Source organism: Fringilla coelebs, assembly GCF_963513975.1.
Source record: "Fringilla coelebs genome assembly, chromosome: 3".
In the NCBI taxonomy this organism is placed as follows: domain Eukaryota; kingdom Metazoa; phylum Chordata; class Aves; order Passeriformes; family Fringillidae; genus Fringilla; species Fringilla coelebs.
The window spans coordinates 92,041,286-92,058,387 of NC_140030.1; the positions used below are offsets into that span (position 1 = coordinate 92,041,286).

The 17,102-nt window shown below is 40.1% G+C and overlaps 1 protein-coding gene across 1 annotated transcript in view; it reads right to left on the bottom strand.

The window, feature by feature from the left end:
• KCNH1 (potassium voltage-gated channel subfamily H member 1) overlaps positions 1 to 17,102 on the bottom strand; it is a gene marked incomplete at both ends in the record, with an annotated part of 170,356 nt that overhangs the window by 142,868 nt on the left and 10,386 nt on the right. The window contains 3 exons of the mRNA XM_084202555.1: positions 5,982 to 6,110; positions 15,917 to 16,023; positions 16,269 to 16,392. Coding sequence (XP_084058681.1) covers positions 5,982 to 6,110; positions 15,917 to 16,023; positions 16,269 to 16,392 — 360 coding nt within the window. The remainder of the gene's footprint in view (positions 1 to 5,981; positions 6,111 to 15,916; positions 16,024 to 16,268; positions 16,393 to 17,102) is intronic.

A 17,102-nucleotide genomic window follows, 5' to 3' on the forward strand; every position in this document is an offset into this window, starting at 1 on the left:
AAGATGCAACATTTGGTTCAAAACCTGAGGACAAACTTTCAGTGTGCATTTTCTTCCAAACATTATTCTAAGATTTGGGCTATTTGAAGATACCCAGAGAAAGGATGAAAAGGAAGCACCTCGTTTGAGCTTTCTTGCACAAAAGCACTGCCAAACAACTCTGTGCTATAGCCACAATTTGTGGCTATGAATGCTGAGCAACTTCGAGTGTCCCCCCTTCTTCCCAGGAGTCATCTCCTTTTGAAAGGCACAGCTCAACCCATTCCTCTCTCCTCAGCATCCCCTGCAAGCATCTCCTCTGCCCTTCGTGCTGAACATCTCACTTGTGGGTGCCTAAATGGCTCCCAAAAGAACTGTTTCCACAAACATGACATCCCTCCCTCTACTCCAAGCTCTGATCTGAAAGCAATATAACTGTTCTAGGCAAGAGATTGTGTCTCTTTTCAGCTTGGCTTTTCAAAGCAGTGGGGACACAAACTGGGACTACATACCCTAATTCTCTCCACACACAGGGTACCACACTTGAGAGCCCAGGTAGGAGATGCTCCCACTACTGTGCCATGGTATGCCTAAAACTAGGCAGCGAGTCCATGTGCAAGGTGCAAGAATTTCATCTTTAGAACCCAACACCCCCCTCCTTGCATTGCCTTTTGGGGTTCTGGTTTTTGTGAAAGAAAAAGATAAAAATGTGGCAACTCCAACATAGAGTTAGACCTGCAGATTGTAGTGCAGGAAAAAGAAAACAGAAAAAATTAAACAGAATGCCAGTACTAAACCTTTTGAATCATAACATCTCCAGTAATGCCTGAAAAGACAACAGTACCTGTTGAATTTACTGCATTTTTTCCTCCAGAACACTAAGGACAGACACAATCAACAGCAGGTCAGTTATCTATCCAACAAAGACAGCTCAAGTAGTGGACTTAAGCCATAGGACTGAACACAAACACTAAATGTTAAGAGTCATGGACCTTTCTAAGATGAGGAACTAAAATTCAAAATGGTGTAAAAATATATTGGTGTCAGTCCTGGTAAAACAGAGGGACCAGATGATATGGATTAGGAGTTCTCTTTCAAGACAAGCAGTTGGTAAGCCCTACATCCATTGTTTTCCTCTAGAAACAGAGAAAATATAAATTAAATGTAAAATCTAGTGATCCTAGATGGTTCTAATATAGGCATATATAACCCTCAAACAAGACAACCTCACAGAGAAGACATCTTGAAACTGAGGAACCAATCATAAAGATGGATACCATCCCATGGCAGTGCTTGTCTGTGCTCCTGTCTTTAATTTAAATCCATTTTTATCATTGTTTGGTCTCTTTTTTCAGTTCTGCAGAAAATATCATGCACAGACAAAGCAATGCAATGACAGTAAAACATTTCCAGCTTCAAAAGGATGGAAAGCCTTCAAGATTAACAGCACTGGTTTCAGCGCTCCTGCATTCCACACTGTTCTTTCAGTTTTCCACCATTTCTTCACAAAAAGGTGAATAGAAATTGCTTCTGATAACACCCAAGACAAGATGATTACAAAAGCTGTCCCCTGAGATTTGTTTCATGTGGAAATATGGCATTGAAATATACTTTTGTGCTGTGGCATCAAAAATTTTCTTCTTCAAAGCATGAAGTTTCATTTAACAATGGCCTTGAGTTGAATTTTCTGTATTTTTAAGTAAGTTGATACTCAAGCACAAAGCACTTATTTTTTATCTGTAGGTAGCTATTTGTTTCCTACCACTCTTCTCAATTCATTCCTGTTAACTCAAGAATTCAAACACTGGGAACTGTGGCAGTTACAGAACCCTTGTTACCACGTTGCTGATCCATGACATGACACGTCCTAGAGTCAGAACAAGAAACCATTGTCTGCTAGAGAAAAAGTCTGTTTGTCCACAGCTCTGTTGTTCACACAACTGTGTAAATGTGACTAAATCAAGATTCCAGCAGTTCTTGCCTCCACTCAAGCCACCTCTGTACTCCCACACATAAAAGATCCTTGCTTACATCCATCCAGCTTCTCTGCAGTGCTCCTTCTCTTTGAAACCTCATGACTAAAACAGTATCATTTTTCCATCTGGACTGGGAAAGCATACTGAAGTTTTTAATATACTCACTACTTCCCCTTCATTTGTTTCCTCTTTTTTAAGAAAACATTTCATCCAGATGAAAGCAGAGTATATCTTAATCAAAATATTTCAAACACTGGCTCTGTTCATATAAATACATCTTTAAAAACAGAACCAAAAATCCTCCAAAAAAACCTCCAGAAACAAAAAGGGAAAAAAAAGAGGAAGGGCGAATTTTCCCCTGAATTAAGATGAGGGAGACAAACAAAAATATTTTTTGTGTCTGTACTCCAGTTTGTTATGCAAAGGACAGCTTAGCTGCAACATGAAATAAAGCATCTTCTGCAGAGGAGATGGCAAAAGCACAGAAGGCAACATCATCTTGGAGGATAACAACTATTCACTACTTGATTCAGTGATGCTGAATTTGACCATCTCTTTGTATAAAAATGAAGTATCAAAAGCATAAATTAGGTTCCAAAGCTTAGTTTTCAAGCTCTTATGAGACAGCATAGATGATTCTGGATATGTTCACCTTGTATTTATACATTCAAAACCTGTTCAGGCAAACTTCTTACAAGCCACTCAGAGTGCAAGCAGAGTTTCTATTTGTCTGCACAAATAATTGTTTTGCATAAAGTGATGCATTCCACTTTATACACTATTCTCAAGCCTCTCATACTTGGTGTGTGAGATCTCAAACCAGGAGAGACATATACAGACAAAATGCATTAATTCCAAATACAGTATAAACTTTAAAATTCAGCTAAGAAGGTGACCTAGCACTTGACAAGCCAAACTTAGCTATGCTATAGCTTGATTTTGCCTTCTTCTATTCAAGTAAACCTCTTTTACGTTTCCCTGATTTTTTTTCAAGGGGCAAGCAAAGGGGGAAAAGTGGAAAGAGGTTGTTTAAAAAATGATCAACATCACTGACACTATTTTTAAGCCATTTTATTTAGAATACACTATTTTTAAAGCTGCTGCATTTAAAAGTGAGCTTACTTACCTTCCATGGAAATAATACAATTAAAATTTCTAAATTATCTGAATCAATTTAAAAAAGGCCACAATGAGAAGTCTACTTTTTATGTGACTTTCTTGTTTCATCTATTCCAATGTCTGACATTATTAATCAATTAAAAAAAAAAGTAAGCATGAAAAATGGTAATGGGACCTTCTATTCCTCTGAGTCACCTTCAGGGGAAAGATGCCTATTCATCTTTGTATAGTCAAACACCTGCCATTACAGCTCTACACTTTTCACTCAAGGAGCTGCATCATTTGCAGCCAAACAATCAGGCTTGAAATTGCCAGCAGGTGATAGAAAACCAAGATACACCACAGCTAAGCAGGCTTAGCCTGACAGATCAGTTGCTCTTTATGTAGTACAAGAACATGATCGATTTAATGTTTTTCTTTACATAGATGTACAGGCATTGAGTCTGAAAATCTGAAATGCTTTAAACCATAATGTCCTGCAACTGTGCAAATAGCACATTTTATTAACATATCTGCATCTACAGGCAACCTGTTACATATCAAGTACTCATAAGCATACGAAACTGATTACACATACAAACACAGTAAAAGGAAAGTACTTGCTAAGCTGACTGAAGGTGAAAGAAGGAAAAGGAATTGATTTAGCAATCAGTTTTCAGTTCACAGTTTTAGTTTTTTAGATTGAGAGTTCATTTGGGTTGAGAATATGAGAAATATTCCTAAGAAAATTGCCCTCTTTCAAAAGCATGCTGCAAAGTTCCGGTGTAAACACTGCACACAGCACAAAAAATATACCCTCTTCAAAGCTCACGTGTGTCCATGGCTCTCAGAACAAGCTAGTACAACTTTACCTTTTTTAGATCTTCCAAAAACATTTTTCCACTCTGTGAATCCCAGAGCCTACTACAGATGATTATCTAATACCTCATACCTGCCTTTTCTTCCCCCTCTCACAGCATACAATTGCACAATGAGATCTTACATTAAAGACATGGACACACAGGTAAAATTCTGTTTGACAAATCAGCTCCTCCAAGAAATTGCTCATCTAGCCATCAAGTGAATAATACAGTATCACATAACAAAATTCCTACAGCAAGTATATTATGGAAGAGAAAGAGATAAATTAAGGATGAAAACAGAAAGTGCAGTTCCATTTACATCAAGATTGATTTGTGTATTAAGTGACAGAGAACACTTTTACCGGCATGAAACTTCTACAACTTTATTAATTTTAGGAGATCCAGAAATAACATTTGGAAGACTCATTTAGTGCACAAGCCCTTCTGTACATAAAGACATAGCACTCAGGGAAAGAGTGAAGAGCTGTGAATCAGTGGCCTCTAAATAATACATTCAGTTCTTCTGTCTGCAACCTCTGTTAGTCATTTTGCCAGTTTCTGTGGGCCAGAGGAAGAAAATCTGCTTATCATCAACTCCTCTGCAAGTCCATGCATTTATGTGTAGGTTTAGTGCCTATACTGCTGCAGATGTGCAACCACTGAGAATTACAATGCTCACTGCAAGAACAGCGTAATTTTAAGATACAAAGGAGATTTAAAAAGAAAAACAAAATTATCATTCCCTTTCTTCAACATACTTGGATTGAAAAAAAGAAAGTTGAAATGTTTCTTTGTGCTGGAAGTGTAGGACAAACTGGCTATTTCTACCATACTAGGGAACCCCTGTGAAAGCAAGAGGACACAGCTAGCACTCCTGACTGAAAGTCCTGCTTATCAACTGACTAAATGAAGCAAGGGCCTTCACTAGCAGCAAATAAATGAGAGCCAGCTTTACTGCATCATGCTTATTTATCTGTGCTGTCACTCCTCATCAGTATACAGTGAGCACCATTAGGCAGGGAAAAAATAGACCCAAACTTTCTGACAAGCTAAGATTTTTAGTTTTATTAAAGCAATAAGGAACCAAACAAATAGCATTAACAGGAGAAAAAAATTATCCACATAGCCTGGAAGAGGGTATGTTTGTCAAGGTTGTACTTCCTTTTTCAGGGTAACAGGTGTTCCCACTTTGAGAAACTATGTTTTTAAAGAATAACATTTTGAGAACAAATGTAAATCAGTTCATCTTCACAGTAAGTTTCCTGTTTAATTTAATACTACAAATATTATTAAATACTACAAAAATGCAAACAACAGGAGAACTTACATCCTTTTTTACCCCAGAGGATGCAAGTCTCTGTAATCCTCCATAGGGTACAAAAGGTCTGTTTCTGACAGGATCTGAAGCCAAGTGAAAGTTTATGCTGCTGTCACAGCTGAGTTTGCTGCCAGGTTTCCAGGCTGTAGCTCAGCAAAGGGTTAAGAGCAGAACACTGCAGTCCTACTTCACTCTCCAGGACAGCTTAAACCTGATTCCACTTAAGATAACTGCAATCTCTTCACATAGGCTAAAGGAAACTAGAATGGGACTTTAACATAAGAAATCCCATAATAATGACAAGTTAACATTGAGATAGGCAGAATTTAATTATTCTGATCTTTGCTAGACTCAGCCAGGGTTGATTCCTCAGTTTTTTCATGCAGTTTCACACACTATTTGTACAGGGCTGTTGAGCAAGACTGTGAATCCTTGAGGGCTATGAGTGTGGGAGAGTGGGTTAATAGTGTATTTTAAAGGAAGAACAGTACCTATTTACTATGTAAACTGGTCTTTCTGAAGCACTTGGGGCTTTCATTAGCAATGACCCTTTCCAGTGCAGGCCAGAACAATTTTCCTAAAGAAATCAGCAACCATTTGTTGCACAAATGCCATCCCCAGTGGCACAGCTACAAGCTGTTTTAACATTTGATTCTTTGGCTTGGGTATTTAAAGGACTTCACCTCTTTCAAGACCAGGGCAAACAAACAAAAGCAGCATAAATATGTAATTGTAAAAAAGACCAACCTTTACATGAATCATCCTCAATGGGCTGCTTGAAAGCCGTTATGTCATTGAAAGTGCAAAGAAATAAAACCACTTTATCCTGCTCATTTCGAATTGGAGCAATTTTCACAAAGAACCAGACAGGTGTTCCTGGAAACAAACACATCAAAGAGTTGGTCAACAGCAGGCAGAACAGAAAATGTGCCAGTTCAGATGTTTACATCTCAAATCAGCCATCTGTAGAAGTTACTTTAATGTTGGCTTTTTTTACAAACACCTATTTGGAAAAATAACAAAGCAGCTGACGAGTCTGTTATTTAAGTTCTCTGCTCTGTCTCTTCTTAGCTTTTTAATCTTCCAGGAATCACCCTATTTCTGAACTTCACCTGCAAAGTTAACACTTGAACTTAAGAACTGCTTTGTGATCTACTGAAAGAAGAGTCCATATATGTGCAAAGGCTGCTGGTCCAGTGTCTTGCTGGTTCTCGAAGGACTTGGGAATGGCTCAGCTGTGCCTAGGACATGAGCATAACGCAGAGTCTCAACTCACAAATACGACCAGTTTGGTCAACTTTATAATTCCCTGCCAACAAGGAATGACCTAAAAAAGACCATGCCCTAACTACTATAGTAGTCTATGTCTAGCTTCAGAGCTGGGCTCTGAAGGGTTTCCCTTGCATGGGGCAAATCCCCCCATGCAAGGGAAACCCTTCACAAGCTGCTTTCCAGCTGAGCCCACTCCAAATCACTCCAGTGTGAAGCAAGACTCCACTGAATTCAGGAGAGAACAAGCCATTAGGACCAGAACACATGATGCTGTGGATGGGATCAAGTTGTACTGCATGGAACTGCACCTTTCTAATTGCTGCAGCAGATGAACTGCTAATTAAAACTGCTTGAGAGATTAAAGTCTGCACATCACAGAAAAAGATGGTCCCACAATAGGACCCTTCAGCTGCTGCTGCTGCCATTTCTCCTTGATCTCTATCCACACAGATCACCTTGAGGAGAGAATCTGTCAGTCAGCCCTGCCTTTCCATATTTCTGGCAGTTCTCCTGAGACTGCTGAGAAGACCCTCACGATACCAATGAAGTTCCATGCAACAAGGCAGTGTCTACCACTCTTTTCACAGGTCTCACCACTGAGTCCTGTGACTCACACTGATTTTAGTGATATTTGAGTATAAGCTGATTGGAGGGCTCAGAACAAAGCACTTGGCTCCTGTATGCAAAAACATGTCCTCCCTGAAGGCACCATTTTTAAGTCTGCAGTCTTAACTTTAGAGATAAAAAGATGACTTCTCCAACTCTGAGGTACATCACAGTAGGGACACTCCAGACCTCAGCCTTCAGGGAGTTTCTACATGGGTTTTCAGACTGGCCCTACACTCTCAGAGATGATGAAAACAACTCAGCATTGCCTTCACAAGCACCAGAAGTAAGAGAGAAAATTCGGGCTTTCTTGCTGTGAGCAACATTTTTTTATGTGTCCCTTTTAAGATTTGTTTGGAGAGAAGGATCTACATACCAGGGGCCAAATTAAGATCAGCAGGAGCTTGACTCTCTGGGAAAGCCAGAATAAAGAGCACCACACAATCTATTTCACTCATGTGGCAAAGTCTATTTTAGAAACAGTGATCTTAGAAGACTACTCCTTTTCTTTCTCAGTCACAGGACCATTTTCTCTGCTAGTGATCAGATTCTCTTTCACCTGAATTGCTCAGTATTTTAACATGAGCATGACATGGTATATTTCATGCAATAGTTTTTAGTAACAAGGGCAACTTGTGTTTCCTGGCTGTCAAAGGGTGACAAGAAAACCCCAGTATCTTACAAGTTACTGTCCAAAAAAGGAAGCAAAGGCAGCTTTTTTCCCACCTATGTTAATATAAGAGAGATTGTTGTTACCAGGACATCACCTGGCTGTTTCCCAGCCTCAGTGCTGAGCAATCTTTTCTGGCTACAGAAAGGTAGGGCATCTCCAAAACCCATGGACAACTTCCATAAACCAAGTTCAATTCCTAAGGCTCCCACTGTGCCTGCATAACACACAAGCAGTTTCAAACTCTGGCTGAGATTCCATGCCATATGTACAGCCACTTCTATAAACAGCAGGGTCTATGATGCATGGAGGCCTCTGCTCAAAAAGCAGAGAAATCCAGATGGAATCACTGGTGGCCATTTCTGAAATATGCCTGCATGGCAGAAAGTATTCAAGGGTCAATATATTCTGGTTTTTTAAAGAGTTAACATTCCTGAACAACCCCTTTCAAAAAAGTATGAACAAACAAACATGCTAAGTGTGAAAGAAGATTAAGCAAAGTAACCGTGCCAGTAAAATCATCACTAACTTGCTAATGAGCTTAGAAGACACTGCCACAAAGCAGCCAACAGCAATTTTCTAGACAGTAACACCCTTTACACTACTCTTTCTCAACAGCTCCTAAAATTGCCTATCTCAATTTCTTCTTGCCTACTTGTTTTTCCCAACTTCACATGTGAACTATTCTGAGGCTGATCAAACCCATATCCTGCTTTTACAGAGATTCCTTGGTGACTAACTGCTTTTCATTTTACCCACTTCAACACCCTTCACTAACACTGCAACTTTTTAATCAGCCAGGATCTCCATCAACAGCCTTGCTTTTTGATCTTTATCTACATGCCCTTTTTTTGATTAGGGATTTTTTTTTCCCCTCCCCAAACCACTTTGCATTGTTTTACTACTTCAAGCTGCAACTATTCTGTATGGGCTGCTCAAAATATTAACCTTCATAGCATTGAGACTGAATTACACACTCAGTTTCTTCTCTGCCTCTCACAGCTATATAAACTTACTACTGTGCTTTTGAAGATGCTGTACTCAGCACAGAAAGGATGCAATTCACCCTCCTATTCTGGCTATTTGTCAGATGAATGATGTCACCTTCCCTTTATGGTTATGCTATAGTATGTTGTTGCAAGCATTTTCTAACATGTTCTGAATCCAGCAAGAGGACTTTCCCCAATAACCTGTCGAAGGCAGCTGCAGGGCAAGGAGCTTTTATCAGCAAGGTTTTTACTTTCTGGCTCCCTTGACTCCCACTGATGTGTTGCATTATTTATAGGAAGAAGGAAGACAAAACATTTTTTTACCTAGAACCAAGTGTATAACTTAGTGATACGCCCCACAGGCTAAAAGAAAGAGCAAGATGTTCTTGACAGCTAAAAGTGGGTGTGTTTGATGAAATGCACTATTTGGGTATCCTTGTAATTTCCAGACTGCCACCATCAGAGCCAAATGCAAAGTCAGGGTGGCACGCAGGGCCTGCAGAAATCATCTTCCAGTTTGGGATCTACACAGTAACACTACAAAGGCAGAAATAAGTAGATGGAAAATTCTGCACCTGCCTCCACAACATTGAATTTTCCCTGCAGTGCATTCCCTAACATCTTGTCAATGTCTCTTGTGAATAGGAGACAAGTGGATATAAAAATACAGTCATGAGGCGTGTGCTCACAGTGCTGGGTTACATGGGCTTTCCACAGTGCTCTGCAACCAGGAGCTCATTCACAGCAGAACTGGGATCTGAAACGTGGGAACACACCAAATGGCTCAGCCAAGAAGTGGCCATGCTCAGCTTTTGTGCTGCATGCTGGTTTAATTATCAGAAGAATTTTACTTCTTAAACAGTTTATTTAACTATTAAACAGGAAAGCCTAAAGTATAAACTACTTATAAATCAGGTCAGAAACCAGAATTTCAACGTCCTACAGGCAGCCCTCATGCTCTTGGTGTCAAAGCCAACATCCCTGATCAGCCAGACAACCATGACTAGCAAGAGGCACAAAAAAGGCCATTTAAATGAAAAATGTGATTTTCAGATTCAGCCTGTGGTTATTCAGGCAGTGAAACTGCAGCAGTTCCAGAGTTCTCACAGCAAAACAAGAGCAACTTCCCAGTCTGCACTGATGCACAGCCACACAGAAAGTGTTTACCAGTGTTTCCAACAATATATCTACTTCCATTTACATTTTGTCTTTAGTCCTGGCAACCTCTCTCCCTGGTAAAGTTCAGTGATAATACCAGTGCACAAACAAAAAAGTAAACACTCATCAGCTACATTGGCTTCTGTTAGATTTGGAATCAGCAGTGAGAGAATCCAGCATTAGTCTAGTGGCATAGCACCAATCATGCTAGAAAAGGGAATGCCCCTCCAAAGCTGCAGGACGAGCAGTGTGGACAACTGAGAAGAAATTAAAATCTACTATGAATGCCTGACAGCAGCCACAGGACCAGCCTGGCTCGTGGTACCCAAGTTACATAGCCAATCCAGAATTAACAGGTGCAGCTCTTGATAGGCTTTTATGGCCTAAGCACAGTTCTTATGGTGTTGCCTTAAAGCAAAGACCCATTCAAGTCCCAAGTCTTCTCCAGATTAACACACTCTAAATGCCTGCATTCCTCTCAATTTCCCATCTGAAAGACAAATACTACTGTCTCTTCACTTTCCTTTTTACCACTCCTGTGTCTTTCAACAATGATAGGTTCAGCTTCTTGTTGGGCAGGAACACCAGCATTTCACATGCTATTTAACTTTGGTTGAAGTCTTTCAGAAATTCTTACATCATCAAAGTGAAAGAGATCTTAAAGGTCTATTCCAGCCTCTCCATGAGCATACCATTGAGCTCTCCTAAGTTTTCCCTCCTGCCAAACAAAAATAGGCTATATGAAAATGAAAACCACTGTTTAAATGTGCTCTTTGCCCATACCTTGAGCCATTTAACCAAAGAGGACAACTGTTTTTCAAAAGTACAAAATGCATAGTTTAAATAAAACTGGAATACACAATTTTTCTTTCCACTAATTAATTAATTTTAAAATACAATGAAAAAAATATTTTGACAATTTAGTTGACATCTACACTGCCATTAATTAATGAGGCAAGTTTCCTCTAAGCAGCACAACCTCTGTATTACTTGATAATGTCTCAGCCAAACAGTCATCAGACACCTATTGTCCTGAAGGGAAACAGTCTGGCAGTATGGAAACAGAAATGTGTCCTTTCTCCACCAATTCCTACATGCAGCAATGCAGACAGCAGAAATTAAGTTATGTTAGCAGCATGGCTGACCATTACAGCCCCCCCCCTTTTAGGGTTTCACTTCTTCCCAGGTACTCAGTATTATCCCACGCTGACTGAACAGTTTGTCCAGTGTCAAACTAGCCAAACAACAGATGAGGTGTGATCAGAGAGAGTTTGGCAAGCCATTGTACCCACACAGATTCTAACCAGGTGTTCAGAGAAGCCCATGACATTTGACCGTGCAAGACAAAGAACAAAAGTCTTCCTATAGACTCTAGCTTTGAGCAGAGAGCGTGTACCAAATGAGAACAGACCAACTCAGCCTGCAGCTCACCACCCTTTTAAAGAGTAAACCTTTAAAATACACTCCCAGCACTTTCAAAGCCGTTATCTTCGTGTCTTCTCTATCTGGTGCTTGGATGCTGTGGCACCTAATGCTTCTAAAGGTCAAATCTTTACATGCTAAGATAAGGAAAATCAATTTTAGTCCCCAAAGGTGGAATTGCTGTTCACAAGGGTTATCCTATGACACTGAAACAGCACAGTAGAAAACAAGGTTCAGCACAGAGTCTTGTACTGCAGTAGTGCTGGCACAGTTCACCTGATTCTGAGCTCTCTGAAGAACAGAACATGAGTATAAGGAAGACACAGTAAAGTTTTGAGATCTTCTTTCCATTTACTGCAGGAAAAATACTTATGGATTACTACTGGGAATTCTGTGCATATTTGTGGAGATGACAGCACGCCTTGCTTGCCAACACATTTGAAGACAATGATAAATGGCAATTACCAGTTTTATGAGTCCAAAATATTTAATTTGACCTTGCTGAAGGTAACTGAACTCACACAGATGGATTTCACAGGAGATGCAGGTGTGCATACTGCTTGACAAATAATGGAGCTACACTTCAGTGAGAGGCTGAGGATACCTGTCACTTGACGCCAGCACCCTCATTCTCTCCTGCTTCTGTTCCTATGCAACAATATGGCTTAGCAAAGGTTTCCATCTGGAGACACTACAGGCAGAGCACACACAAGTATAAATGGGTTTAGATGGTTTTAACCAATAACAGATATGAGAAACTCTTTTCTCATAACTGGGGTGGTGGGCAATCACAGGTCTACCTCCCTGAAGTGAATTTTGCTTCCTATAAATTAGGATGGGGTGTTTGCTTTTGAACCTCTGTGGAAAGCACTGGTCCCAAAGATAAATGCAAGTAGAATCTACCAAATCACTATTTCAGGCTGATTTGTCATTCTCTGACACCTGAAGGCTTTCTAATACACTGGGGGAAGGGAGAAGGAAGGAGGGGAAAAGACTGTGCACACGTTAAAATGAAAATTTTAAAACTCAGCAATCAAATAAAAGAAAACACACACACAAATATTCATGCTGTTAAATTTGTTAAATGTTCAAGCACCCAGAAAACAGAGAAGTGAAGCCCAGCACAAATTGAAAGTGCATCCCAGCCTTTGGGACTCTCACCATAATACGTCTACTCAGCAAAGAGCTACTGCTTTACCAAACTGCTTTGCAGTGTGCAAAGTAGTTACCTACAGCCAAGCCAGCAATCTGGCAAGCATTCTGCTGGTCCTATCAGTAGAGAACTTCTGAGACACAAAAAAAAAGGTGTCTTAACACTCCCTCTGCAGCACAGCTGTAGACCATAAGCAATGGGAATGCCTCTGCTCAGACAGGGGACACTTGAAGACTCTTTCCAACTCTTGATGCACTTCACCTTTGACGAGTTCACCCCACTTCAAATATTCTTCCACTAAAGTGGGTCAAGTACTGCACAGAAAAGGGGTTTAGATTTCAATTGGACACCACCTCTTCAGGGACAGATAGAAGCAAGTGAATTTTGTATTCTTACAAAAATATACTTCATCAGTAATGAAAGCAAGTGCATATAGAACAAGCTTGCTTTTGTGCTGCTTGTATGTCAGGCCTACCTTGTAGAGGAAATACAAGACAAAGAAAATCCAAGTTTCATTTATTCAGACATTTTTAACTCGTGAGGCTGACAATAAAGTGTAAAAACTTAACAAATGGCTGTCAAAGTCTCACAAGAAGTTAAATGTTTAAAACACATCAATTCAGGAAAGGTAAGATATGACTAAGGCTAGATATAAAATATTTTCTAATACATAGGCTGTACCCTTCCCTGAAATAAGTTCATTTATCTCCACTGACTTCAGATTTAGTAATGTTTTCATTTTCCCATATAAAAATAAACAATACTTCCAGCATCACTGGGCGCTCACATCTAATTAAACAATGGAACTGAAGCTCTCATGTGAAATTACTGTCAGTCTGTCTGTTGTCATTTTGCAGTCCTGATTAAAGAAAGCTTTCACTTTGTCTCCTTCCAGGTATGACAATGAATCCCCTCTGAATGCAACTGGCAACTGGATGGCATCAAAACAACAATGACAAAAATCTGGTGGCTATGCACCTGTTTGCTTTAATTGCTTCCAATTATCCTGAAGAAGCTCTGTATTTCTGGGAAGCAATTCTTCCAGAGAATAACAATGTTTTTTACATATCTGCTAAGTTATTAAGGGCCTAGCCCAAGGAATCATCAAATCTCTATCACATCTTAATTTCAAATTCTGAAAACAGGGAATGTAGTCACTTTTGGATGTGGGGAGGACTGGGTAAAGGAAGGGAAGGCAGAGTAGAGGAAGCATCCATAAATGCAAACATGATGAAGGCAGGAAATTGTATGTTGTTACTAGAGTTAATACTGTGAACTGCAATGAAGTTTGTGGATATACTGTACCTATCAACAGCTGGATGGGGTACTCCTATCAGGCAACCAAGTAAATACTAACACTGGGTCACCACCATGGAGAGTGCCATGTAAAAAAAAATAGCCCATCACTTCTACTAGCATTATTAAATGTCTCAATCTGCTTTGACATGTAAGACCAGGGAATAATTGTTTCTCAGAGAAAGAAAAAAATAGCTGCTCCCAAAAGTACAAGATTGACTTGCACTACAACATCGTTATTAACTTAAAACTCCTATTTTGTTTTCCTTTGTTCCTCCAAAAGGATAGAGACTGTACTGTTAAAACAACCAGAATTACATTAAATGTGCAGGCTGTGGAAAATGTACCAATTATCCAACAACTCAAAACTGGGAAAAAAATTGCTATTTGTCGTGTCTGTTAGTTTATAAGGAGGCAGTAGACAGGTAAAGAACAAGAAAAATCTATTTTCCTGGTTAATTTGAAAAAGAAAAATAGAATGAGGAAAGAACAGGGAGACCAAACAAGAAACAAAGAGCAGGAAAAAAGATGCCTAACAAAATTCAGGGTCCTTTCCCAAGCTTTCAAATGAGAGCAGGTTAGAACCAATCAGGTTCATTATCTGAACCATTGCCATAGTTGCAGGCAGAGGTAAAGTGACCACAAAGGAAAATCCACTTAGCAGTCTGGGTGCTAAAGGGACTGGAAAATAGGACTGTGTTTTTCTGTGATGTGGCTTATATTGAGGAAAAGTTCCAGGATGCCCCCTTTTAGATATTTTTCAGTTGAAACTCTCTAGTATTATTAGTCAGTCTCTGTAACAGTAGTTAATGTATCTCTAAAGCTGCAAATCTAACAAACATTAGGTGCTCTGCAGTTTGTTAAACCTGAAAGCAAGCTCTGTGCTTCCCTTTCTCCCATGCCTGTGACCCTCTGTGTATGGAGCACAGCCGTGGCAGCTCCGTCCTTCGGCACGGCACACAACACAGCTACCGCACAGCTGGGCGTCATTCCAGGCCACCTCTCCTGGAGGAGTGCACAGCAGGGCAGGAAACACTCCTCACTCCACAGTTACCTTGCTCTAAATCTGCAGAAAAGACAGAGAGGCCCCACTGCAGGCCATATGCTGCAGCGTGACAGAAGAGTGGCTGCATCGTCTCTCGGTGCCAAATCACTGATAACTAAGAGAGGATTCCAGACTCTCCCAGATCCCAGGACTGCAGCTTATTTACTTGGGTTTGGATGCAGAGATGTGAGCTGCATATGGTCCCCATGGCCACAAACTGAGCTAGGAACAGAAATCAGCTTTTAGAAAATAGGTAAATACTGGAGGCAGGTAGCCCTAGGAGGAAAGCAGCACAAAGCAAGGCCATGCAGACTGTGCATACAGGCAGTACCAGCTTCATTATTAGAAGGCAAAATTGTTAAGAGCAAAATAAGTTACAGAATGCAATTTTTTCAGCTTAACATCTTGCTAGGCTGAAGATCTCAGTGTATTTATGCTTCAGGTGACATAGATTAAGTAGATTAAGTATTTTCATCTTCAATAAATAGATGAAAGTAACTGAATGACACAGTCCACACTAAGTGAGACACCGAGTTTGGGGCAAGTTCATCTGCTGATATGTGCAGTTACAGACAGACTGAATTTCCTAGGAAAAAAAATCAAATTCCAATTAAGAATTTTTTGTCCAAAACAAAAGATGTTTCATCTGAAAACATCAGAAGTAGTTCAGATTCTAAAACAAAAGATGGGTTCTTTTTATTCCAAAATTACTATATACTGGCTTTGCTATATCAAGTTGTCAAAAACTGAGAAAGTATGTTCTCTGTAGTGGAAACTTGCCTAAACCTAGTTTGTGTACTACCATTGTTGATGGAACCTTCAGTGTTGTCTTAAAGCATCACATACAGATTACTCTAAATGTCAGAACAAATTAGAAAGCTTCCTCTGCCTCCCTGAGTGACTTTCATCTCTAATGTTCTCATTTCTCCCTTTCAGATCAAGTGGCAGAACTGGGGCTTATTTAGCCCCAGATAAAGCACTGTCCTCCAGGGTGACAGAATTGCAGTTTACAGTGCAATTGAGAAGAACTTTACACACTTACATTAATGAATAAACCAACTGACTACTTACTGTTCTTCTTGTACATCAAGATTTCAAAGGAGTTCATCTCATAGTTCTCAAATGTTTGCCGGACCTTGTCAATTGTATCTTTGTCTGTCAGCTCTCCATACATAAAACTGCAAATGAAGGGAGAAATTCAAGTCAGATACCAGACAAAGACACAAAGCCATTTGTTTACTGTGTAAAAAGGACCCATTTAGAAGTGGCTCTTCTTTGATTTTGTTTCACCTGGAAAGCATATTTGACAGATGTAGCCCCAGGAGACAAAAGACAAAACTGGAATAAACAGATTACTTTTCTCCTCAAGAACAGCCACAACACTACAAGCTATTTAACAGAAAATAAATCTGTTCTCAAATACCTGCAGGTGCTGCTTTTTTGCATAACTTCTGCTCTGTGATATCCTGATAACTTGCAAAATCCATCGTTGCTGTAGACAATGGGCCAATCCACGATCTGGGCATTACCCAGGACAAAATTAGTATCTGTTTGAAAAAACACATCAGTTAGACATTAGTCAAAGCTATGGTTGCATTAGAGGAAATACTCATTTCAGAACCCAATCCCAATTGCTTCAGCCCCTGCACAATTTTCCCAGATATCATTCCCACTGCAGTCAACAGGATTATTCCTGGTTTTAATTTTAAGGAAATTTTTATTTTTAAAGAAGTGTTAATTACTCAGACAGAGCATAAATAAAACACATGATGGTTAAGCAGGTAAAATTCATCTCTTGACTGAAGACAGATCCACCAAACTGCTTCCCTCTGTGCCACAAGCACTGATCCACATGATGCCGAGTTTGAATGTGAAGCCTCTTACAGGTGGCCAAACCAAGACATGGACAATACTTCTCCTCCCTGAATGCAGACACAGGGGCTCCTCTCAACACTGCCTTCACTGCTGGCCACACAAGCTCCAATACTCTGTACAGCACAGCACTCCACACTAAGGGCTAGCAATTACACCAGTAGAAGGAACTCCTTGTTTGCAACACAAGCCAGAAGCGGTTCCAATCAGTACAAAAAAACCCCAAACAACTAAGCAGGATTCACGCCTCCATTCTTGCTGGGGCTGTGCATGCCACATTTTTATGCTTGCCAACTCAAACCTACACCTGTGCCAAGACAGACAGCAGGGCTGCTCCCTGGGCACTGGCAGGCAGCAGGAGATGGTGGCTCCTGTCACAGCTGCA